This window comes from Salvia hispanica, chromosome 6 (genome assembly GCF_023119035.1).
Source record: "Salvia hispanica cultivar TCC Black 2014 chromosome 6, UniMelb_Shisp_WGS_1.0, whole genome shotgun sequence".
Lineage (NCBI taxonomy): Eukaryota > Viridiplantae > Streptophyta > Magnoliopsida > Lamiales > Lamiaceae > Salvia > Salvia hispanica.
In genome coordinates, this window is record NC_062970.1 from 15479474 (window position 1) to 15505548 (window position 26075).

Consider the following 26075-nt stretch of genomic DNA (forward strand, 5'->3'; position numbering starts at 1 on the left):
CCTTGGCTCTGTTTGATCCCTCTTGATTGGTGTTTTGGAAGGACATTTGTTGTGTTCATGGTAAATTTTGCAAGAGTCATGGTATAGCATTGGGAATTGGTTTCCTGTGTAGAGATTGATCTGGTCGTTTGGAGAGAGGTGATGAGCCTACTCAAGGATTGAAGGCATGTATCTGTGATGCTTTAGAGAAATAATGTGTTGGTTATATGTTGGTAGTGTGAATTTCTGGAAAGAGACGACTATTAAGGGGGAGTTGGTATAGAATTCATTGAGAAGTATGCATTATAGCTGGATGCTCAAGATGGAGTTTCTGCCGAAGAGGAGTTGAGATCAACTTTTGAAATTTGATCAATCACAAGCTGCTCCACCTCAGGTCCTCAACCATGCGTGGAATTTGGGTGAATTAGTTTTGTAGTTTGATGCATCATTTTGATGTTTCATGTAGTTTGATGTTTGTTGTCAAGATGGTAGCCATTGTTTTGCTTCCATCTTGAGGGGGACTGTTGAAATTGAAAATAAAATGTAATTAGTTAGGTTGATTAGTATAGTTAGTTAGGATTAATTAGTTTGTTCAGCATTTAGTTTTTAGCCTATATAAGGCATCTCATTGTATTTTGTAATCATCAATTAATAAAAATGTAGTCCATAGTGAAATTTTCCCTTTTCCTTCTACACTCTCTCTATCGATAGTTTTCCCCAATTTCACAATTTCTTCATCCTCCATTGATGGAGGTTTCTTCATCCAATTTCTTCTACATTTTTAACATTCAATTTCATAAATTTGCAATTACAATTCCAATTGAATTTCATTATACTAAACACATCCTTATATATTGTGATGAATAGCAGGGAAATTGTGATGGATTACAGTAAAAGAATCCGAGAATTGTATATGAAGATAATGGAAACAGCAGTTGAATATCTGGAATTGGATAAACATTATGTATATCGAGTTTTGAAGATGGATTCCATGGCACAAATGGTTGTCGGAAATTGTTATCCTGCATGCCCTCAACCTGATCAAGCCATTTGCATCCCGCCGCATACCGATCCAGGTTTCTCTCTTTAATTTCTTCTTCTTCTACTTGTGCTTCTGCTTCCATTCTCCCTCTTTTATTAAACCAACCAATACAAAAATCAGGTTTGCTGACATTTCTGATAAATAATGGTGGAGTTGAGGGTCTACAAATTGAGTATGATGGTAAATGGTTCAACGTCCAATCTCCACCTAATTCCATTTTGGTCAATGTAGATGACCACCTTGAGGTATGTCATTATCACCGTTAATTTTTTTTATTTTAATAAAAGGAAATATCCATTTGATTAAGATGATTCGAATAAATGACTAGTGGTTTTTATTTTTATTTTTTAATTTTCTTAATTATTTTTAAATGAATACTTCCATGACTTTTCTAAGAAATTGCTAGAAAACTTGTTATGGTAAAAGAGCTAAGTTTCATGTACTTTTTGCATGTAATATTGGACAGATATTTACAAATGGAAGGTTTAAGTCTCTAAAGCATAGAGCTGTGGTGAATAAGGAGAGAGAGAGAGAGAAGTTCAATCACGGTACTGAATGGCCCGGCATGGGACGCTATTGTTGGGTCGGCTGCGCTACTAGTTGAAAAGGATGGCTCTGCAATCTACCATTATATGGAGTATAAACACTACTTGGAATCGCAACTCACCAAAACCAGATCCGGCGGTAAATCCTTTTTCGAGCAACAAGTCATAATTCAAGACAACTAGATCTTGGCTAATTCATGTGACATTTAATAATAAATTTCCTTATCGATCTGGGAAGATTTATAGACTCGTGTTATTTGGAATATTTGAAGGAGATTTAAATCGTATGTAATCCATGTCATTGTCTTGAAATGTTGTCATTGTGTTTGGCTTGTTACTATTAATCTATTTTCTTTTGTTTTGGGTTGCATGTATTTATATCTACTTATTCCATCCCATAGAAATAGGCTATATAGGGTTGATATATTCAGGTTTTAATGCGTAATTGGTAAAGTAAGAGAGAAAGAAAAAGAAAATATAACTTATTTCTATGGAATGAAGAGAGTAAATGACAACCAGTGAGACGCAACCACTATAGGGCCTTGGGGGCATTGGGCCCCCAGCTTGTACAATTATTACTATATATTTAAAAAGACAAATATTGTGATTAGCACAGTTGGTTTCAGCCCAACTCAGTGTCCTAGCTTACCCGAGTTTGAATCCGACAGCCAGCTATTGGTCTTTTTTCATCCTTTACATAATTTTCTTACATTTTTTGCTCCCAAGTTCGACTCCCCTTAGCCTAAAAATCAATTTGTTTTCCTTGCTTTATTTTCTTATACTCTTATGTCTAGGAGTTTGTTTTATGTTTCCAAAGTTTAATTCCTTCAGTCACAAATCATTTTTTTAAACACTTTTACTTTCAAGAATTTGTTTTATTTTCTTACAGTATATTTTTATGTTTCCAAGTTCAAATCCTTCAGTCTATAAATAAAATAAAAAAATCTTTATTTTATTTTCTTACACACTTATGTCTAATAGTTTTACTCTCATTGTTATTTTATTTGCATATTGACATACTTGGATTTTACATGAATTTGTTTTATTTTCTTACAGTATATTTTTATGTTTCCAAGTTCAAATCCTTCAGTCTATAAATAAAAAAAATAATCTTTATTTTATTTTCTTACACACTTATGTCTAATAGTTTTACTCTCATTGTTATATTATTTGCATATTGACATACTTGGATTTTACATGGTTTTAGAGGGTGGTTTTGTATGAATTGAACATATTTTGTTTATTATTGGACGTGTTTATATCTACTTCTCTATTATGTTGGTATGTTGACCATTTTGTTAAGAATGTGTAGAAAAAGGTATAAAAATATGTGGAGGTGCAACAGCCTTGGTTTGAGACAATTTTAACTGGAGATTTTGAAGTCCAATCAGCCTCTAATACATAATAATATCTTCTTCTTTGAAAGATCTTCGCGTGGGTATCTTGCACACCTCAATCGGAGTTCGGTAGAAGAAGTTATGGCCGTTACAAGAACACCGCGCTGTCCAGAAACTTACACGCGGCCGGGTGAATTATTACACTGTAAATTCACCCGGCCGGGTGCTGTAATTTTGCGACGAAAGAGTCCGAAAGGGGTGGAAAATCTTCACGCGGCTGGGTGAATTTACAGTGTATTAATTCATGCGGCCGGGTGCATAGTTTTGAGAAAAGAAAAAGAGGAAAAAGGCTAGGGTTAAGGATAATTATACACGTACCACCTCCAACACTCACACACACCCCCAAGAACACTTTGAGAGAGAGAATTGAAGATTGAAGACTTCCAATAGAAAGATTGAAGTTGTCATTCCATAGATTCATTCTCACAGGAGTATCTTAATCTTTTCTCCATGTATTTCATAGAATCTTTTGTTTCAAACATGGTTTTATTGAAGAACATGAGTAGCTAAACACCTTTTTGTAGAATTCTTGGTGATGATGCACTAATTCATAGTTTTTATCCAATTAATTTTGTTCTTACCTTGCTCTTGTAGTTATTTGATTATTCTTGGATTTATTCCTTTCAATTGTTTCAATCCTAGCACCTAATCTACAGGTTTCTCACCTCGGGAGGGGGTTTAATCTATAATTGTGGTCGACTTAGTAATTCTAGAGACACCAAAAGGTAAGGCAATTTGATTGGATAAGAGCTTGGAATTGTGCATCGGATCCTTGAGTTCTACAATTTTCTTCATATTATCTTTTCACTCCGTGTTTACTTGCTTTTATTTGTTTATTTGCTCATTATATGCTTTTCGTAGTGTTAGAAAAAAAACTAAACCTTTCCCGATTCTCTAGATAGTAGTCAACATTTGTTCGTGGTAGTTAAGTAGATACAAATTTGTCTCTGTGGGATATGATACTATTGCTTGCTAATTGCTACACTAGCCCCGTACACTTGCGTGTATCACTTGTGTTAAAATAAGTCGAGTCAAGTTTTTGGCGCCGTTGCCGGGGACAATTTTGTGTCGTTAGAGCTTAATATCGTGATAATAATTGAGATTACTAGTCTAGATTTTATTTGCTTTATTTTCATTTTTATTTTTGAGTTCTCTAATCTTGGTGTTTCTTTTCACAGGTTGTATGCGCACTCGTTCTAAAGGTCCACCTTTAGAACCTATCGATCCCGAAATCGAAGCATCCAACAGGAGGAGGAACGCTCAGAGGAGGTTGAACCAGAGGATCCGCATATCTTCACCGGGTCATAGGCGTCCACCCTCCCCCGTTCAGAGAACTCCAGTACCTACTCCTTCTCCACCTCTGTCACCAATACAGTACGAGCATAATTCTCCAATCCTAATGGAGAAGGAGGAGGAGAACAACAATGAGAACCACAATGAGAATAACAACAATGAAAACAACAATGAGGATCCTATTATTCGTCTACTCCGTGAGAAGATGGCCAACATGCAGAGGCAGTTGGATGAGCAGAACACGAGACCACCAGTTCAGCCCGTGCAGAATCTGTATGCATATAGACGGGTTGCTAATCCACCAATCAACGCCGGGATTGCGGCCAACAACTTTGAGTTAAAGCCGAGATTGATAAACAGGACAGAAGCACATGCATTTGATGGAACAGGTTCGGAAGATGCCAACAAGCACTTGACCAAGTTCATACAAATCAGCAACACGGTGAAGGCTAATGGGGTCTCCGATGATCAAATTCGCCTCAGATTATTCCCCTTCTATTTGAAGGATGATGCCAGGAATTGGTACGATAACATGGATCCTAACTCGGTCGCTACTTGGGATGCGATGGTTGAGCTTGTCTTGGATAAATATTACCCACCTAGCGAGGCACTCAAGCGCGAAGCTGAAGTCATCTCTTATGCAATGCAGCCTTAGGAAAATATTCAAGAGGCATGGAAGAGGTTCAAATACCTGATGAAGAGATGCCCCAACCACGAGTTAAGCCCGGGGCAACAGATCTTAACTTTCCACAGGGGAGCCACTCCGGAGGCAATACGCGAGTTGAATATGAGTGCAGGGGGGTCACTCCTTAAGTTGGGAGAAGACGATGCATTAGAGGTGATTGAGAGGGTGGCCTCCAACGATGATGGGTGGAAGAATGAGAGAAGAAAATCCTACAGGGTGGCATCCGCATCTGATTTTGATAGGATGGACATGATGTCCAAGCAGTTGGACTTCTTAACTAGCAAGCTTGGTTTTATGGGAACAGATCCATCCGGGCTCGAAAGCCGACAAGGGGTTGAAGATGTGAACTACATTCACCAAGGTGGCAATAATGGAAACTTCAACAACTACCACCCCAACCAAGGGGGTGGTAATTACAACCACTATGGGAACAAGGTGCATCCCAACTTGTCTTACGGGAATGCCAACAACGCCCTGCAGCCACCACCAGGATTCCAAGTGTCTAATGACCAAGTCAAAGAGTTGAAGAAGGCCGAGCTCGAAGAAGTCTTGATGACTTTCATAAAACACACAGGCGAATGTATGACACAATCTAATCAGAGGCTGGATGAGGTAGAAGTTAATGTGGAAGGTTTGAACATACACATGATGAGCATCGACACTCAACTCAGTCAGATTTGCCAAGTTATGGGAACTCTACCCAAGCCGGGGCAATTTCCTGGTAATATAAGTATTGATCCCGTCAAACACAAAGAGTACAAGGCCATCTCAGTGAGCATTCAACCCGATGAAGTGGAAGAAGGGATGGATAAAGAGATTGCATAGGATAGTGCTTTCGAGGAAGAAGAGAAACGACCTGAGCCACCTCGATTAAAGCCATATACTCCTTAAATACCGTTCCCAAGCTGGATCAAGAAGAAGATTGTGGATGAAACTTTTGAAAAATTGTTGGACATCTTCAAGAAGGTAAATGTGAATATCCCACTAGCAGAGGCTCTACAACAGATGCCTAAGTATGCAAAGTTCCTAAAAGACGTGATCTCCAAGAAGAAAAAGTGAGTGGAGTACGAAACTGTGAGCATGTTGGAAAATTGCAGTGTCATAATCCAGAAGAAATTTCCTGCAAAGCTCAAAGAACCTGGAAGTTTCAACATATCATGTGTTATTGGTGATGACAAACACATGAAGGCACTTTGTGATTTGGGGGCGAGCATCAACTTGATGCCCCTATCCTTCTTTTGGAAGATGGAAATCGGCATTCTCAAGCCGACTAGAATCACGCTCCAAATGGTCGATAGATCCGTCACCTATCCTGAAGGAATCATTGAAGATGTGTTGGTGCAGGTAAATGACTTTATATTCCCCGTTGATTTTGTTGTGCTTGACATGGAAGAAGATATGAATGTGCCGCTTATTCTTGGTCGTCCTTTCTTAGCGACGGGGAAAGCGTTGATTGATTTGTCAAGGGGAGAGCTTACCATCCGCATGGGACCCAAACACCATATCTTGTCCATCTACAATGCCATGAAGAGTTCTGAGGTGGAAGAGATTGCTATGAAGAAAGAGTGCAAAGTTGTGCACGTTGTAGAGGTTCAGAAGGCTGAAGTGGCGAAGCCCAAGGTCGAGAACATTTCCTTATCACAGTGTCTATTTGGCTCATGTGGTGGATGAACTCATTGCAAAGGAAGACAGAGAGAGCCCAAGAAGGCGAAGGAAAAAGAAGCAGGAATATCGATCACACCGACAGTAGAGCTCAAATCAAATGATAACATAGTGAAGAAGACTTGGTGGAAGAAGAGGTTGGCAAGAATGTACCTGCTTGAACATGAAGAAGAAGCCAACAATCCCATTGATGCGGGAGTGAAATGATGAAAGCTGTGTGAAGACGTCGAGCCAACGACGATAACCAAAGGCACTACAGGGGAGGTAACCCCTAGTAGGTAACTTGTAGATTATTTTCGCTTTAGTTTGCCTATGATATAAGTCTCCCTTCTCCATCAACTTTTCAAACTTATTCTTTGCATAGCCTTGAATAAGTTTGGGGGGTGATATGGTGGATAGTGAGCCTTATGAGGTATTTTACTGCTTTATTTTTGTTTCAAATTGATTAGTTGTCTTTTATAGCTTTTATTTATGTTTTAGGGTAGATTTGTTTTGCTTTAGACCTCTGTGAGTTGTTTTTGGTTTTGGTTTTTGTGGAATTGAATTTGAACTTGTTTGAATTTTGGTTTCTTGGGGTAAAGACTAGTTGTTAATGATAAAAACTTCATCCATCTTTTAAGCTATCATGGTTTTTGACTTAATAGTTTGAGTAATAGGTGCATAAGTAACGAATTGCTTGTTTGCCTTGATTCATGCTATTACCCGAGTGAGATTTGAGCCAAAACTTCGTTTTTGTGTGATTTTATCACATGCTTGTTGTTGTTTCTAGAACTTGCTCCTAATCATATAAAATCTACATAGTGAATGTGAATTTAGGAGATGACGTTAGGTATTCTTTGTTCTCCCCTTCACAAGTGTATATATTTTTGTCTTAATCCCTAGTTTGCCCTCCTAGCCTTAAAAGTGTCACAATGTCAAATAATTGTTAAATCACCGTCAAGAGTGATAAGCCTACAATCTTGGAAGCACATATGGAGCGTTGTAAAAAAATAAAATAATAATGGAGGTATAAGCTAGAAGAAGTCTAGAGAGAGAAAAAAAACAATAAATTTGTGGAGGTATAAGCTAGACGAAGTCTAGAAGAGTTATTGCTTGGGTTTCTAAATAGGTGGGGACTAGATGAGAGGAAGAAGTTCGACAAAGTCTTACTTATCTGAGATTTGTATTGGGAAATGGTCGTTTGTTGGGAGTTGTAGTATGTGGGTATTTGTGCTTCTTATACTTTTCAGCCACTTAAGCCTAAATTTTCCCTACCACCCAAAGAGTCACGTTACAACCTTAATAAGTCCTTTCTGGTTTTAAATTCACTTTCACATTCTAGTAGAGGAGATGTTTGATTTTAAGCAAGCCTACGGTAAACACTACTTGTATTTTATTTGAGAGTATTATTTCTTTACATACACTTTTGAGAGTGAGATACACATACACATATCTTGAGAGAAGCATGAATCCAAGGTGATATACGAGTTAGTAGCAAAAGTGCACTCGGCGGCTTGACTTGATAGAATGTGTATTGTGATATGCTCTTTTATTCCATACCCTTTGAAACAATGATGATGTCTAAACCCCTTTAAATCCAAGTCTTCTATTAGTTCTATTTCTTCATTGCTCGAGGACTAGCAATTATGTAAGTTTGGGGGAGTTGACATACTTGGATTTTACATGGTTTTAGAGAGTGGTTTTGTATGAATTGATCATAAATTATATATTATTGGACGTGTTTATATCTATTTCTCTATTATGTTAGTATGTTGACCATTTTTTTAAAAATGTGTAGAAAAAAGTATAAAAATATGTGGAGGTGCGACAGCCTTGGTTTGAGACAATTTTTACTGGAGATTTTGAAGTCCAATCAGCCTCTAATTCATATCAATATCTACGTATTTGAAAGAGCTTCGCGTGGGTACTGTGTACGTCTAAATCAGAGTTCGGTAGAAGAAGTTATGGCCGTTACAAGAACCCTGCGCTGTCCAGAAACTAACACGCGGCCGGGTGAATTATTACACTGTATATTCACCCGGCCGGGTGCTGTAATTTTGCGACGAAAGAGTCAGAAAGGGGTGGAAAATCATCACGCGGCCGGGTGAATTTACAGTGTATTAATTCACGCGGCCGGGTGCACTGATTTGGCGAATTATTTTGAAGAAAACACGATTTTTGAGAAAAGAAAAAGAGGAAAAAGGCTAGGGTTAAGGATACTTATACACTTACCACCTCCAACACTCACACACACCCCCAAGAACACTTTGAGAGAGAGAATTGAAGATTGAAGTTGTCATTCCATAGATTCTTTCTCATAGGAGTATCTTAATCTTTTCTCCATGTATTTCATAGAATCTTTTGTTTCAAACATGGTTTTTGTGAAGAACATGAGTAGCTAAACACCTTTTTGTAGAATTTTTGGTGATGATGCACTAATTTCCTAGTTTTTATCCAATTAATTTTGTTCTTACCTTGCTCTTGTAGTTATTTGATTATTCTTGGATTTATTCCTTTCAATAGCTTGATCACCACTTGATTGTGTAGGATTAATTAGATTAATCGAGAGATGAAAAAATTAATCTGGAAATAAGAATAATTCACACCTTAATGCAATAAAACTAGGGAGAGTTGAGGTTTTGAGTGAGGTCTCTGACCTAATCGAGCTTTTGGGAGTTAGGGGTTTTAGGAGTAGAAGGGGACTTCAATCCTAGCACCTAATCTGCAGGTTTCTCACCTTGGGAGGGGGTTTAATCTATAATTTTGGTCGACTTAGTAATTCAAGAGACACCAAAAGGTAAGGCAATTTGATTGGATAAGAGCTTGGAATTGTGCATCGGATCCTTGAATTCTACAATTTTCTCCATATTATCTTTTCACTCCGTGTTTACATGCTTTTATTTGTTTATTTGCTCATTATATGCTTTTTTTAGTGTTAGAAAAAAAACTATACCTTTCCCGATTCTCTAGATAGTAGTCAACATTGGTCGTGGTAGTTAAGTAGATACAAATTTGTCTCTGTGGGATATGATACTCTTGCTTGCTAATTGCTATAGTAGCCCCGTACACTTGTGGGTATCACTTGTGTTAAAATAAGTCGAGTCAAGTTTTTGGCACCGTCGCCGGGGACAATTTTGTGTCGTTAGAGCTTAATATCGTGATAATAATTGAGATTTCTAGTCCAGATTTTATTTGCTTTATTTTCATTTTTATTTTTGAGTTCTCTAATCTTGGTGTTTCTTTTCTCAGGTTGTATGCGCTAGAAGGGTGCAATACTGCTCACACTTACCACATGCTTGTCCTCAAGCATGAAGACAAACTAAAAGAAATAAGTCGAATTCGAGCCCGGTTACTCCCCCCTGGCCGACTCTACCTAACCTAGACACAAGACTCTAGTCTTTGACGCAAAGAAAAAAAAACAAACAACAACACAAACACATAAACACATAAAAACAATTTAAACACATAGAAAATGCTATATTTTCAACCATCCCTCCCCTTGGGATCAGGTGCAATCCGGCCTTAGGCAGCCTTGAACTTCCGCCGCCCCTCTTTTCCTCCCCAGTCAGTATATCCGCTTGTCAGGATAACTCAACCCTAGGCCAAACACTGGATTCACTTAGTCACTCATTCCTCACAAGGGAGGGGATGTTAGGACTGTTTCCTCTCAATGCTATACACAGATGCTTCGGACTCAGATCTCACGCGCAGCTCCTGAAGGTCTTTAAGGCTTGTAATGGGGCTATTGGTTTGTAATGTTGGGGTGGATGTTCCTAAGGCTCTAAGGTTTAAAAACTAACTATTTATTTTGATGTGGGGGAACTGTGTGCAGTTAAGCTTCTGCCTAGTGCTTCTCTTCTGCTGGACAATTTTTGATATTGGCCTCCAACTGGTCAGTAGCTTCCTTGTGGCTTCGCCACCCTTATTTCTTCTTTCTCCCCCTTTTTTTTTGGTCACGTCTTTTCGACCATTTTCTTCGATTTATTTCTGCGGCTTTGCCACCCTTATTCCTTCTTATATTTTGGACATGGAATTTTTCCAGATCAATTTTCTCCTTCTTTCTTTGACTTACTTTTCTACAGCTGGTTCTTTTTGTATGTCCTCCTGGGCAGTTGCCTGCTTGCCTTATGCCTTGCACACACAGCCCCTACTGCCTTCAGGTTTTGCTACACGCGGTCACCTTGCCCTAGACATCATGTGGCAGCCACTCTTCTTTTTTCTGTGTTTAGTGGGAAGTAGTCCCACTTTAGGCTTCTAACTCACCATTTTAAGAGGGCTTTCGTGTCTGACCTAAAGGATGGCTTTTTTCCTTCATACTTGCATCATCTATACTGAATAGGAGCTACTAGGGGGGGCGGTTTTCGTTTTCCAGCATGCCTTATCTCCCTCGATTCACCTCACCGTTAGTTTCAGGCAGTTGAGTTTTAAGCCCATTCAGAAAACACATATAAATCCTAGACCTAAACAAACCCTTAAAAAAACTAACATGCACTAACTTAAATAACACATATATACATGTCATACTGGCCATTTGCTCCCCCCTCTCTCTTCACAAGTGTCTGCCCCAGATATGGTCTGTGAAGTGAAAAATAGGAATGGCTAGTATGACCGACACACATTTATAACAAACACATACTATATCTAAAAACTTCTCACACTTAGACTATGCAATAGGCTAAGTGGGAGAGTTTTAGATACATACGTAGGCTAAGTGTGAGTTGGCATGTATATTAAAGAAACACACAAACATAAACACATGCGCCAAAGATATCAAACCCTTTACTTCTCACACTTAGACTATTGGATAGGCTAAGTGTTATGAATGGGGTTTGCTCATATCTTATACACATATAATTCTACCTACATAACAAAAGTAATACTCCATCCGTTTCTTCATAGTTGAGGCGGAACTTTTCGGCACGGAGTTTTAAAAATGAATGTTGGGTGTGTTAAATAAATAGATAAAAAAGTAAGAGAGATGAAAAGGTTGAGAGAATAGAGTATAAAGTGAATAAAGTAGAGAGAATAAAGTAAGAGAGAGTAAAGTAAGAAACTTTTCGAAATAGAAAAATGACTCAACTATGAAGAAACGGAGGGAGTAATTAAAAAAATAGAAATAAAAGAAAAACTAAAAAACAAAAAGAAAACTAACTGGTCAGTAGGGGGGGTCGATCAGACATTCCCCCTGCTCCTCCTTGTTGCAGGGGTCTGTGCAGGTGGTTCCTTTGGTTCTTCTTCAGTGGAGTCCGGTTGGTTGTACTATGCTTCCTTGGGTCCATCACTTTCTTCCTTCTCTGGTTCGGTTGGTTCATCATCCTGGCCTCCATGGCCACTCGGTCCAGCTCCGGTACTGTCTTTTCCTCTCGCTAACTCCTTAAGTACACTTTCCATCAAGTTTGTCAATCTCGCCATCTCTGCCCACGATTGCATGTTCTCCTCTGCTAGCTCCTCTACTACCCTTTCCAGATTTGCTTTCCTCTGTCCTTGCACTTGTTCGTTCTGCCCAACTCGTCCCTCTTGGCCTTGTTGTGCCCTCCCACCAGGGACTCTTTCTCGGTAGTATACGATGTTGGTGCGGACGTAGAAGGGGATATCGAACAGGCCAGGAGAGTCGACCATATACATGGGAGATAGGTCATCTGCCTCGGTTATGATTATGTTGTTGTACACGAAGGCTCCTAGTATGTTGCAGAGGGACAAGTTTCTGGCTGGGTGGGTAGCTATCAGGTGGCATTGGTAGGCTGTCCAAAATCCCAAGTGCAACCTCCTTCCACGATGCACCACACCATGTACAATTCGGTCATAGATGTTCTGGCGGCTGAATTAGTCTGGCCTAGTAGGTTGTAGCCCAAGTAGAGTTGTATCAGTCGGAGCATGGGGTTGTTGAAATGGGTCGATCTGGAGATGGTGGAGGCGAACTGACCAGCAGCGGGGTGGGTTAATTCCTCCCAGGCTTCTTGGGGTTCAAATTCTACGTGCCTCCTTGGTATCCACCTCTCTCGGCTTCTCCATTCTGGTCATATAGCTTCCTCTAGACTACACATCCCCAATCGCACATTCCACTCCATTAGACTCATGGACAACTCTCCACCGAATATCCTGAAGGAAATTGACACCTCGTCTAGGTCCGTTGTGACTTGGAACCTAAACATAGTGAATAACTCCTTGGCTAACATTACTGATATCTCCGGGTCCCTATTCTCTAACAGCCACTCAAAACCCAATGTTTCCATACTGGCCAGGAAAGAGTCACGCACAGATAACTCATCCAGAGAGGGTATGTGGAGTACCTTGCCGCATTTAACTTGCTTTCTGCTATCCTCCTTGTCGTCAAAGGCGTCTTGAAGCTTCTTAGTGTTTTAGTGCTTCATGTCCTCCATCAGCTCATCGGTAAGCTCCATCCGCCACCGTCGGTACACAATCCTCTCCACTGGAGGGTGGACAAGTTCTTTGTGGTTGTCGGGGAGCTGCTGCTCATGGCACTCTTCCCCATCTAGAGAGATATCACTCTCGGACTCCGACTCCACACTGGAAGTGTAGTCACTGTCGTTCAACCTCTTTCTCTCTTCTGGCTCTCGGATCACTATGCTGGTGTTAGTTGTTCGTTGTTTCTTTGCGACCTGCTTCTTCTTGGCAGGGGCCTTTCCTTTTCTCTTCCTTTCCTGGAGGTACTTGTCTTCACCTTCGTCTGCCTTATCTTCCTCCTCCGCTAGTGATGAAGGTTCCACTTGGGCAGTAGGCTCGGTCACCACGCAGGTACTGGTATCGTCATTTATCGCCTCCTCTTGATCTACTGACTCAGATGCGAGGTCCAGACCCTCAGCCACCTTGTCAGCCTCTTCCTCCTGGTTATTTGGCGTTGATGAAACCGTCCCTGTTGCCATTGGGGCTTCCTTCTGGCTAGTTGTCGAGGGCTCCTCCCCAGGTTTTGTAAGAGTAGTCCTCTCATCTTCACTAGAGATCTCCACTGCATCTGCTGCCGTGTTTGCTCCTTCCTTGTTGGACGTCCACTTTCCTAAGCATCTCTGTGACACTCTCTTGGACTTCTGCCGTTCTGCCTTGGGGTCGCTTTTCAACACTAGTTTTCGTTTGACTGACTTTGGTTTTGACACGGTTGGGGCCATAGTTTTCGGCTCCTCAGGTTGTACTTCGGCCTCTTCTTCTGTTTCTTTTTCATCCTCCCTTACTACTGACTGGGGGTTTCTGATTTCTGCTTTTCCTCTTCAGGCTGCTTCACTCCTTCGGTTTGTTCTACTCCCATTCCCTCCACTGGCTGGTGGACAACACCCTCTGACTCCTCTGCTACCATGGATGCTTCACCTTCCCCTACTGCCTGGGATGCGAGGTCCAGAACCTCAGCCACCCCCTCAGTATTTATCACTATCCTGTTTCCCCCACCTAAAACCGACTGGAATTCATCATCAGTCATTAGCCCTTGCTTCTTGGCCATTTTGTTCAGATCTATCTCCCTTCTCTCTACCTCTTTGATTATGGGTTCTGCGGCCGTTGTTTCCTCTGATTTATCCTTCTCTCCTTCGCTTTCCATCCCTTCACTGTCTTTTTCCTCTGTTTCCCCCCAGTTGGGGTCTTGATAGGCGGAAAGTGGGCTAACGTCGAGTGGCTCTGTTTGTTGGTGTTTGGGAGAAGGGTTAGAGGGTTCCGACGGTGCAGTTATCGTTGGAGAGGTTTTTTCGGATGTGGGATTTGAGGAAGTTGGGGTGGTGGTAGGCAGGTTGACGGTGGTCGCAATTTCTGGGGTAGGGGTCGGTATCGCCGGCATTCCTCCGGCCAGGCTAAATCCAGTCAGGGTCGCCGTCCAATCCTTGTTCTGGGTCTTGCTGCCTGAGATACGCCGCCAGTGCGTCTAAAGGAACCATCGCCGGAATTTATGGCGTCGGCGTTGGCTGCGATCGTTGCGGACTTGGCGGCCGCGTATCTGCTGTTGTTCGAACTTCTGGGTGGTTTTCGTCGGTGGTAGAGGTTGGGTTGTTGGTTGCTTTCTTCTTTCCCATGGTTTGTATCGGTGGTGGTTCTCTGTTTCCGGTAGTGGTTCACGGTGGTTATTTGGAGTGGGGTGGTGGTTGTCGAGAGCGGTTGTTTTGGGTGAGAGAATGCAGGTAAGGGTTTGTAAAGTGAAGGGAGATAGGCGGTTGGGGCCTTTATAGAGGGGTGGGCAGTTGAGGGTTTTGACCGGTTATAGGCGGTTCCAGGCGCGACATTTCGGGAGGGAGGCGGTTGGGCGTTCTCGCTGCTGATTGGACATCCCCTGTCACATCTCTGCCCACGCGCCCTCCCAGTCACTTTACTCGCCTGCAAAGCTGCACCACGTACCAAAATTCAAATTTCCACTCGTTTTTCCCTCTCAATTAGCTAAAAATAGAAATAAAGTAAAAAAAGGAACTCTTAAATATAATTTAGAGTTTCACCAAATTGGTATCCTTGTGGTCAGTACGAACTCCAAATTAATATTTAAGATCCGAAAATCTTTGTAGTATTTTTAATATCTTCCTACTTACTTAAAATTAAATCACTACATATTCACAATATTTACATCATTACTAAAGGCATTTGAAATTCTACCTGGTCAATAAGCACATATCATATAAAGTTGGCCAGGTGGAACTCCAAACCCCTATCCTACTGATCATTAGACGCTATTAAAGTGTAGTGGAATTTCTTCCACTACACACATCTCTGCATTTTCTCTATATATTTTCAGCCTATGTCCATTTACGACAAAAGGTTCAGAGTTGGGGATACTCCCTGAAATCTCTACCGCTCCATTAGAACGAAGTGCGGTGATGATGTAAGGTCCTGTCCATTTTGACTTGAGTTTCCCAGGCATTAGCTTCAGTCTCGACTGGAAGAGTAGTACTTTCTGGCCAACTTGGAGATTCTTGGTCCTCAAATTCTTGTCGTGCCACATCTTAGTTTTGTCCTTGTACCACATGGCTGAGTCGAATGACTACAATCTGAGTTCCTCCATCTCCTGTAGTTGCAGCTTCCTTTCCTCCTCACAGGCTCTAGCATCCATGTTAACTTGCTGAACTGCCCAGTACGCTCGGTGTTCAATTCCCACTGGTAAGTGACACATCTTCCAAAAACAATACGGTACGGGGACATCCCTATAGGCGTCTTGTAGGCTGTTCGATACGCCCACAGAGCATCTTCCAACCTTGTGCTCCAATCCTTCCTGGAAGGGTTGACCGTCTTCTCCAGGATGCTCTTTATCTCCCTGTTTGAGATCTCCGCTTGCCCATTGGCTTGAGGGTGGTAGGTGACTAGATAGGCGGTGATGGACCCTGTACTTTTTCATCAAGGCTTCAACTGTACGGTTGCAAAAATGAGTTCCTTGATCGGATATGATTGCCCTTGGTATCCCAAATCGGCTGAATATATGACTCTTGAGGAACTTAGCAACCTCCTTGGATTCACAAGTGCTCGTGGCCTTGGCTTCTATCCACTTTGATACATAGTCGACTGCCACCAGGATGTAGGAATTCCCGTAAGATGAAGGGAAAGGACCCATGAAGTCCATGCCCCAAATGTCGAACACTTCACAAACAATCACTGGAACTTGCGGCATTTCATCCCTCGCGGAGATCCCACCGGTCAGTTGGCAACGGTCACAGCCCTTGCAAAACTCGTATGCATCTCTTTTAAAGTTGGCCAGTAGAATCCGCTGTCCAGTACCTTCCTTGCGGTCTTCCTAGGACCAAAATGTCCTCCACATGCCAAGGAGTGGCAGTGTATCAGTACATCTTGTTGCTCCCAATCAGGAATACATACTCCTTATAACTTGGTCAGCTCCTGCCTTCCACAAATATGGATCGTCCCAGAAATAATACTTGGCTTCACTCTTGATCTTCATCCTCTGAGCCCTTGTCACGTTTGGCACCATTGGGAGCTCTCCCGTCACTAGATAGTTGGCCAAGTCCGCAAACCAGGGTTGTCATATCCTGACCAGTAAGCCTCATTACTTCTTCCCAATCGATCTTCCTTGCGGAGAAAATCACCTCACATAAATGCTCTTCTGGGAATCGATCATGCACATCTTCACTGTTCCCTTCTTGCACTATTCTGCTCAAATGGTCCGCTACCTTGTTTTCGACCCCCTTCTTGTCTTCTACTTCCCAATCAAACTCTTGTAACAGAAGTACCCATCTGATTAGTCGGGGTTTTGACTCCTTCTTTGCAATGAGATACTTAATAGTCGCATGGTCGGTATAGACGATGGCCTTGAATCCTAACAAGTACTGCATGAACTTCTCGAACGAATAAACAACAGCCAACATCTCCTTCTCGGTGGTGTCATAGTTCCGTTGGGCTTGATTCAAGGTCTTAGATGCATAGAATATCACGTACCTCTTCCCATCGACCTTCTGACCCAGTACGGCCCCAAGGCATAGTCACTAGCATTGCACATCACCTCAAAGGGGTGATTCCCAGTTAGGAGCTTGGATGATCGGTGCAGAGATCAACTTTTCCTTGAGATGGTTAAAGGCAGCCTTGCAATGCTCGTCGAAAACGAACTCCACCTCATTCTGGAGGAGTCTGGTAAGAGGTTGGGCGATCTTGGCGAAATCCTTGATAAATCTTCGATAAAATCCAGCATGCCCCAGAAAACCTCTTATTCCCTTCTGATTAGTAGGGAAGGGTAATTTGGATATGACATCCACCTTAGCTTGATCCACCTGGATTCCTCTTTCTGACACCACGTGTCCTAAGACGATTCCTTCGGTAAACATAAAATGGCATTTCTCAAAATTCAAAACCAGATTCCTTGCTTGGCATCTTTCTAGCACTACATCCAAAGGCTGTAAGCACGAGCCGAAAGAGTCTTCATAGAACGTGAAATCATCCATGAAGATCTCTATGCAATCTTCTATTAAATCTGAGAATATGCTCATCATGCAGCGTTGGAATGTGTCCGGGGTGATGCATAGGCCGAAGGGCATGCGTTTATACGCATAGGTTCCAAACGGGCAGGTAAACGTGGTCTTATCCTGGTCCTCGAGGTTCACGTAAATTTGGAAATAGAAGTATTTCCTCCCAGTCAGTCGCTCCAGCATTTGATCGATGAATGGCAGGGGGAAATGGTCCTTCCTGGTTGCAGTGTTCAGCTTGCGGTAATCTATACACATTCGCCATCCAGTGACCAGTCTGGTGGGCACTAGCTCAATCCTCTCATTCTTAATCACCTGGATTCTGGATTTCTTGGGGACCATATGGATCGGACTAACCCATTCACTATCGGGTACCGAGTATATAATGCCTAGCGAGAGCAACTTCAAGATCTCCTTCAGTATCTCCTCGCGCATATTGGGGTTCACCTTCCTTTGCGAATCTCTATGTGTCTTGGCTCCTTCCTCCAACCGAATATGGTGCATGCATACATCTGGACTTATCCCCACCAAGTCCGTAAGGCTCCTTCCAATAGCCTTCTTGTTTTTGCTCAGCACGGTCAATAGCTTTGCCTCTTGTTCTTCAGTTAGCCTGCTATTGATGATCACAGGGAACGAGTCTTCCTCCCCGAGGTAGGCATACTTAAGGTTTGCTGGCAGCTTCTTCAACTCCACTTGTGGGGGTAGTGTGTCTGTAGGTAGAGGGTTTTTTTCAGAATCCTTCTCTTGCTCATGTTCACCATCTGAGTTCTCCTCCATACTGGCTGGTAGTAAAGCCCCTGCGGCTCCCGCGGATTCCGAGTTCTGACAGAATTCTGTAGTTGCTCCTTCAATTTCCTCATCAGTTAACCTTCGGCTACTGATCAGATCACACCATGCAGCTGCCTCCACATCAGCCTGTGCATACACATCCAAGGCTTGGAACTTCTCCTGCAATAACTCGGTCTCAAGAAATTCTTGGACTAGGGGGTCAATAACATCAACATAGCATAGATTTTCAGAATCTATCGGTTTTTGCATGGCTTCATTGATGTCAAAAACAAATTTTTCACCATTAAAATCAATGCATATTGTTCCCTCAGCCATATCTACAATTGTCTTAGTTGTTCTTAAAAATGGTTTCCCTAACAATATCCCGCTAGACTCCCTAGTTTCTGGCTCGCTCATCTTAATCACATAAAAATAAGCAGGATAAGTAAAGTCTTGTATTCTGACCAACACATTTTCTAACACACCCTCAAGATTTATACACGACCTATCAGCCAGTTGGATCAACACCCTAGTGTTTGACAACTTTACCCCCTTCAACCGATTATAAATGGATAACGGCATAACATTGATAGATGCTCCCAGATCACACATTGCTTGCTCGATTTTTACATCTCCAATTGTTATGGGTAAAGTAAACATACCTGGGTCGGCTCTCTTGGGTGGTAGTTTCTCCTGCACAATAGCTGATGCTATCTCTTCCACCATGATTTTTCCATCCTCCTGGGCTTTTCCGGCTATGAACTCCTTTATAAACTTCCCCAGAGGGGGTAGTATCACGGCTTGGAGGAATGGTATGGTAACATCCGGCTTCCCGAAGATTGACATGAAATCCACAGGGTTTTCTTTCTTTCTCTTCGTAACAAACCGATATGGAAACGGTTTCTCCCCTTTAGCCTCTTCAACAAGCCTCTATGGACTTTTTTTTGGTGCCTCCTGGGTTCGAGGCCTCGACGTGGGTATTGTTTCTTCAGGTTTCTCATTTCTAGACTGTGTTTCTTCCTCCTTTCCTTTCCCAGTATGCTCCTCGTCCAGAAAAAACGGATCTTCCATCTGAGGCAGAGGTCTCCTGAGCTCTTCCACTGAGATGGTGTTGCTCAGCACCCTTGCTCCACTAGACTCCCCAATAGGGTTTCTGAGTTGAGGTCCATTATAGGCTGTTCCGGACCGCAGTGTGATTTTACTTACATTGGCCTTTTCAGGTACATGGACTTTAGACGGGAGTTTCCCTGAGTTCCCTTTCATTTCACCCACAAAGTTTGCGAGCTGGGCTAACTGTTTGTTAATCATTTTCATATTAGCCATATGCTCCTTCTGGGGGCTTTGCATCCCTTGCACTGCTTCATTATTGGACTGCAAGTCATTTTTGATACTTTGCTGTGAAGCGAGCATCTCCCCCATCATGTCTTCCATAGACCTTCTTGACCTGTTTGGGTAATGGAATTGATTTGAACCTTAGTGTTGGTTATAATGGGGTGGTGGTGGGTTTTGCTGGTATTTTGCTAGTTTTGGTTTGGTGGGTACTAATTATACTAGGCAGGAGGGTTGTACTAGTTTTGGTTATGGGACTGGTTTTGGGTCTGTTTGTTTTGGTAGTTCCTTTGGTGGGGGGGTACATATGCTGTTCGGATTTTGGTTTTGGGGGTTTTGGTTCTGAGGTTGCTGGTCTCTTCCTACCCAGTTCGACTGGTGGTCAGGATTCGTTGGGCCACGCTTGAAATTTTGGTTCGGGTGGGGGTTGGGCTGATTCTGACCTTGATTTTGGTTCTGATTCTGATTTCCATCTCCCCATCGGAAGTTTTGGTGATACCTCCATGGTGCGTCCCTCTACTTCCCTAGAATCCAATTCTCATTATAATTGTAGTACCCTGTGGAATTAGCTTGCTCTACATCGTCGTTTGGTTGATCATATGGTAGCTCTGGAGCCTCTTTGCCACCAGTCGGAGAAGGTGGTGGAGTGTTCTCTTTGATTGCGGTCAGCAACTCCTTCTTTAATTCCTCCATCTTCAGATCCATCATTTCCTCCTGGTTAGTAGCCGAAGCACTTGCTACCCTTTCTCTATTGTACCCATTCCTTGCGTTGTCGTACGTCTTTTTTACATTCATCAATTTGCGTAAGACCTTCTTGGCTTCACTGATCCTCAACTGTGTGAAATCACCTCCGGATGACGAATTCGCCACATCCTTTGTTTCCTTGTTCATCCCCTCATAAAAGGTGTGGTGCACCTCTATCTCCTTCATGCGATGGTTAGGGCATGACTCCAGAAGACTCATGTATTTCTCCCTATACTCGCTCAGGGTCTCATCGTACTCTTGCCTTGTACATGATATCTTCCTCTTCAATGCACTCGTCTTTGAAGAAGGGAAGAACTCATTAAGGAAAGATGACTTGAAATCGCCCCATGTGTTGATGGAGCCGGCTGGCAGGCGCATGAACCAGGTGTTGGCCTCTCCTTTTAGGACAAACGGCAGAGCTTTCAATCTGTAGTCATCCTCGCTTGCCCCTGCTGGCATCCTCTGTGCTTTACAGATTTTGCAGAACTCCTTGAGGAACTCGTAGGGTCCTTCGTAGCTTTTCCCACAGTATGTAAGTAGAATTGCAATAACGTGGGGTTTTACATCACAGGCTGTTTGGCCTGGGGTGACCACTATGGCTTGTGGGGGATCTTCGGCGGCATGCGCAGTAAGCGTTGCGAGCTCTGGGTCGTCCTCACCTTGGTCAGCCATCCTCACTAGTGTTCTTACTGGTTGGGGTGGAAGCTCAGGGAGTTGGTACTCTATGTCTTCTTTCTCCTCGTCGCTACTCGTGCCTAGGTCGGACAGTGCTGTCGACAGGCCAGAACGAGTGGTCACGAGTATCATTCCTCAGGGAAGTATCCTTGGTCTCCACTGGCCAGGAGCCGAGCTACTTCTCATAAACTGAAAATAAAAAGAAAAGGAAAATTATAAACAATATATACACCAAAAAAATCACACACAATAACAGGTATGAAAGCCATCCATCCCCGGCAACGGCGCCATTTTGATAGTGTATGTTTTTAAGGTGTCGGGTGTGTTAAATTAAAGGAGTGCGTCCAACTGATCAGGATGAAAATGCCAAACTAGCTGAGTCGTTGGCACGACAACCGGAACCTGGTATCAAATAAATTTCCTCAACCCACTTCTACTGGTTAGTATAGTTGAGGTAAGGGTCGAATCCCACGAGACATGTGAAAAGTAAACAGTTACTAAATAAGGAAACTTAGACGGCAGGGCATATCTGGTGGCTCGGTGGCTTTCTGACAGGTCTTGGATGGTACAACTGGCTAGAACGGTGGGATGATGACTTCTACGGCAGACTTCTGGACGTCAGGTGACCATGGTTGTGGCGAGGAACGAGAAAAAATGGACAATGCTGAAGGAACTGATCTTCTAGAGAGAATTCTAACTAAGTGTGGTGGTTGGACTTTCGAATTGCGAACTCTCTTCTCTCTCTCCAAGTGGTTCGTTTTATAGGCAGGCTTGCCCTTGCTTTTAGGGTAGACTTCCTTCGCAATTTGACTTTTCTGCCCTTTTTTCTGATCATCCCATCTATCCTTCTTCTCCATCTCGAGCCTTTTCTCTGGCATGCATCCTGGTCAGTATTGCACCCTTCTAACGCTCTTTTCACCTGCGACGTCCGAATCGTCTCCTACTGACTTGGATTCCTTAATCCCGCACACTTAAGCAACTGTTTTACGATAATACATGTAATTAGGGATGTCAATCGGGCCAGCCCACCGGGTTTCGGGCCAACCCTATTCGGGTTGCGGGTCAATTAGGTGCGGCTAATCGGGCTGTGACTTTTTGGGTTACAAAAGTTCAACCCTAACCCTAAAAGCTCGGGTTTCGGGCTAGCCCAGCGGGCTAATCGGGTTGCTACCGATAAAATTAACATGTGTTCAATCCTATAAATAATAGTGAAAATTAGTTATATTTACAGAATGTAAAATATTTAATTATGATAAATTTGATATATATGCTTAAACTCAAACATAAACATGATCAAATACTTATATTTGAGATTTATGTACAATAAAACATAAACATCAAGAAATATTAAAGCATGTTTTAGAAATTAAATATATTTTGTAGTGAATTTGAAGTTTCTAATTTATATATCTATTATTATGTTAATAAAAATTTAACATATAATTTATATATTTAATATATAAAAATAAAAGTTATTTTTTAGTAATCTATATTCTAAAATAACCAATGAAGTGTCGAATTAGAGTCAAACAAATAGAACGATAGAAATTTTATCGGGTTTTCGGGCCAGCCCATCGGGTTTTCGGGTCTGGCCCTAACGGGTTGCGGGTTAATCGGGTGTGGGCTAATCGGGCTGTAATTTTATCGGGCTAGAAATTTTCAGCCCTAACCCTGGAAATTTGGCGAGCTATTCGGGCCGGCCCACGGGTTATGGGCTACATTGACATCCCTATATGTAATTCACGACATACTGACCAGTAACCAAGGCTTAGAATACGACTTATCAACCATGTAGATAAATGCATTATTATAGTGAATATTTCCCTTCATGTATTAATATGTACGAACCAATTCCATATTATTCTAAATTTATGAATATTTTCTTATTTTGGCGGATCATATCTTGGTCATGTAGCAATTCCAATATCAAATTTTACAATTCAAGAGATTAGGAATTTGTAGGCTAGCTATTACATGTTTACTAGGGAACAAGAGATCCATATGTCCTCGTTTGTTTTATTTTATCTGTTTCAACTAAGTTGAGTTTTATTCATTTTTGGAATGTCCTAATTAAATTGAGTCATTTTTTCTTTAGACAAAAAACAAAGCAACCAATCAATATTACTTTATTCAAATACATACATTACTCTCTTTTATCCTTCATACTTTATTCATCTTTTTTACTTTTCAACATAATTTCTTAATCTCTGTGCGCAAAAATTTTGACTCGATTAGCTGGGACGGAGGGAGTATTAGCTTTCTATTTTATAAATTAATATTATGAAAGTCTCCATTTGTGTGCTATACTCACTGCACGTTATATCAATTAAAATACCCTATTGGCGTGCTACGCGCTACTCACTAGCATGTGGATTTAATATATTCAAGTTAGCTCGTGTTTATTTTATTAACGGTTTGCATTGTGAAGTTGCCCCTGAAAAATAATTACTTCCTCCGTCCGCGAACGACTCATCAGAGCAATTAACAACAAAGATAAGTAATGGTGTATGTATTTGATGATAAAGCTCAACTAATTGATCAAACGCTTCATTTTCAACCAACTGTACCTGAAAATTACTCCATATAATACCATCAGATAATGTATAATTCAATAACGCTAAGCTATTAATTATTTTTTGCACGAAAGTGTTTGTGTTATAAATACGAGAGAAATAAGAACAAGTTATTTTCCTAATTCTTTTGGACTTTAAAAGAGAGTGAATTGATTTATTGTGAACTACAAAACAGGTACCTAGAAAATGGAGTTTGCACTCAATATTTATAAAATTATATTTTTAGTTAAAAAATATTTAATATCAAATTCAGTTCTGATTTTTACTATTCTATCATTTAGACCTTGAAAGGTATATTTGTTCATTTAGTTTGATTTAAGGACCAAACTTGGGATTTTTTAATATTTCTGTACTTTTTTGTGATTTTTTAAAGATAAAAAATCTTTGTAGTATTATTAAATATTTGTATTTCTCAAAACAAATTATTTAAATCTTTGTGATCCAATCCCAAATAATCGTATATCCGTATGCATTTAGAAACGATGTGTACATCAACTTTTAGCCGTCAACGTCATGTAAAGTTTACATGTAAAGTTGATGTGTGTTATTAAGAAAACAAGATATACAAGATACATAGACACTATTATGTACTTCCCATGTCCTATTTCTTTTTTTTCCGTATTAAAGATGAAATATTTTATAAAAATGGAAACAACTTCATCTTCACTTTTTCATCTTCTTACTTTATTCTATCCTAATTAATTTACAAAACAACATTACATAAAATTTCATGCTGAAAAGCAAATATTTTATTTTTAAGAGCACCCGCAACAGTGTTTGCACGGACGGACACCGTCCTTGCCGAAGGAGCGGCACGCTGCTATCCGCCACTGCGCTCTCGCCGCTGGCACGGTACTGCTCGATGCATCGAGCACGTCCGTGCCGCTGAGCAGGCTGACGTGGCGGCACGCGATTGGCAATCTCTATTTTTTATTATTATTATTTTTTAAAAAAAATTGAATTTAAATTAAAAAAATATATTTTTACGCTTTCCAATAAATTATCCATTTTCTACCCATTTTTAATTTATTTTTCAATTTTTTTTCCCCAAAATTCACATTTCCATCTATAAATACCCCCACTTCCACACAAAAAATTTCCCACTACACTACACAATTCTCATCTAAATTGTCTTATCAATTCTCAATCTTTCACTATTAAAAAACGGTACTGCTCGATGCATCGAGCACGTCCGTGCCGCTGAGCAGGCTGACGTGGCGGCACGCGATTGGCAATCTCTATTTTTTATTATTATTATTTTTTAAAAAAAATTGAATTTAAATTAAAAAAATATATTTTTACGCTTTCCAATAAATTATCCATTTTCTACCCATTTTTAATTTATTTTTCAATTTTTTTTCCCCAAAATTCACATTTCCATCTATAAATACCCCCACTTCCACACAAAAAATTTCCCACTACACTACACAATTCTCATCTAAATTGTCTTATCAATTCTCAATCTTTCACTATTAAAAAAAAATGTCCGGCTCCGGCGATCACCCCCGACTCCCACGGTTGGAACCACGAATGGTTCGGCTCACAACCATTCCCTAGTCCGGAAACTCAATTCTCGGCCTCTCCTCAAACCCAAGGTTCTCAAGTTCCGGGTGGCTACCGACCTTACCCGGTGGACGACCAAGATGCCCCCATGGGGAATACAGGTGGGCACCCGATGTAACACCCCGCTTTTTCGAACACTAATTTTTGTGACGTGGAAATTTTTGCATTAAATGCTTTTAATGCTATGATATGTGAAATTAAATGATAAGTGATTTATTGCAATATTCTTTGTGACCTAATTGCGATATGGAGTCGAGTTTGAGTTGAATAGTCAAACATGTTGAATATGTGACGTGGCTATTGAATAGTCAACATGGTGGAAAATATGACGTGGCCGTGGAATGGTCAAAGTCGTTGGAAAATGTGGAATGGAGGTGGAAATTCGAATATGTGAATATTTTGATGTGGGAAGAAATAATATTCGTGGTGAATTATTTTCCTAAGTGATGAGTGAGAATTTAATAGGAGCATTATTTAATCATGTGGAATTTTCGACCTCCCTATTTATTGAAGAAGAAATCCTATTTTCTTGGATTTAATTATTGCTTGGGATAATTATCCAAATTAAATCCAAAGTCCGATTATTCCTATTTTAATTGATGAAAATTTCGAAAACCCTATGTTGGTCTAGAGGGATTTTTCGAAAATCCTTATTATGGGAGAATGGATTATTTTTATTATATTATTAGATCCCTTATTGACTCTCTTCCATAATTAAATTCAAATATCCTAGCATATCTTGCCAAATCTAAGAAGATCTTGCCATATCCTAATTAAATTAGGATTTGATTTTTATTCCTTGTGAGAAGAGGAAAAAATCGCCTATTTCCTTTTATTTGGAGGGGATTTAATTATATATTTTCTTGCTCCGTGATATATTATTCTACTCCGTGAAATATTTGAATTAATTATAGGCTATTAAAATAGCCTATAATTTTCGAAAATCCCCTTACTT

At 41.0% G+C, this 26075-nt stretch overlaps 2 protein-coding genes and 1 pseudogene across 2 annotated transcripts; 2 read left to right on the plus strand and 1 right to left on the minus strand.

Annotated features, from left to right (window-relative positions):
* The first annotated feature begins 705 nt into the window (after positions 1-705).
* On the plus strand, positions 706-1842 carry LOC125192228 (annotated as a pseudogene).
* Positions 1843-6021: 4179 nt separating this feature from the next.
* Positions 6022-6612, plus strand: LOC125194774. Its single transcript, XM_048092999.1, has one exon. The coding sequence runs from the start codon at positions 6022-6024 to the stop codon at positions 6610-6612; it is 591 nt and encodes a 196-aa protein (XP_047948956.1).
* Positions 6613-13768: 7156 nt separating this feature from the next.
* LOC125194775 (microtubule-associated protein RP/EB family member 1-like) lies at positions 13769-14362 on the minus strand. The gene has a single exon (XM_048093000.1). The coding sequence runs from the start codon at positions 14360-14362 to the stop codon at positions 13769-13771; it is 594 nt and encodes a 197-aa protein (XP_047948957.1).
* Positions 14363-26075: the final 11713 nt, after the last annotated feature.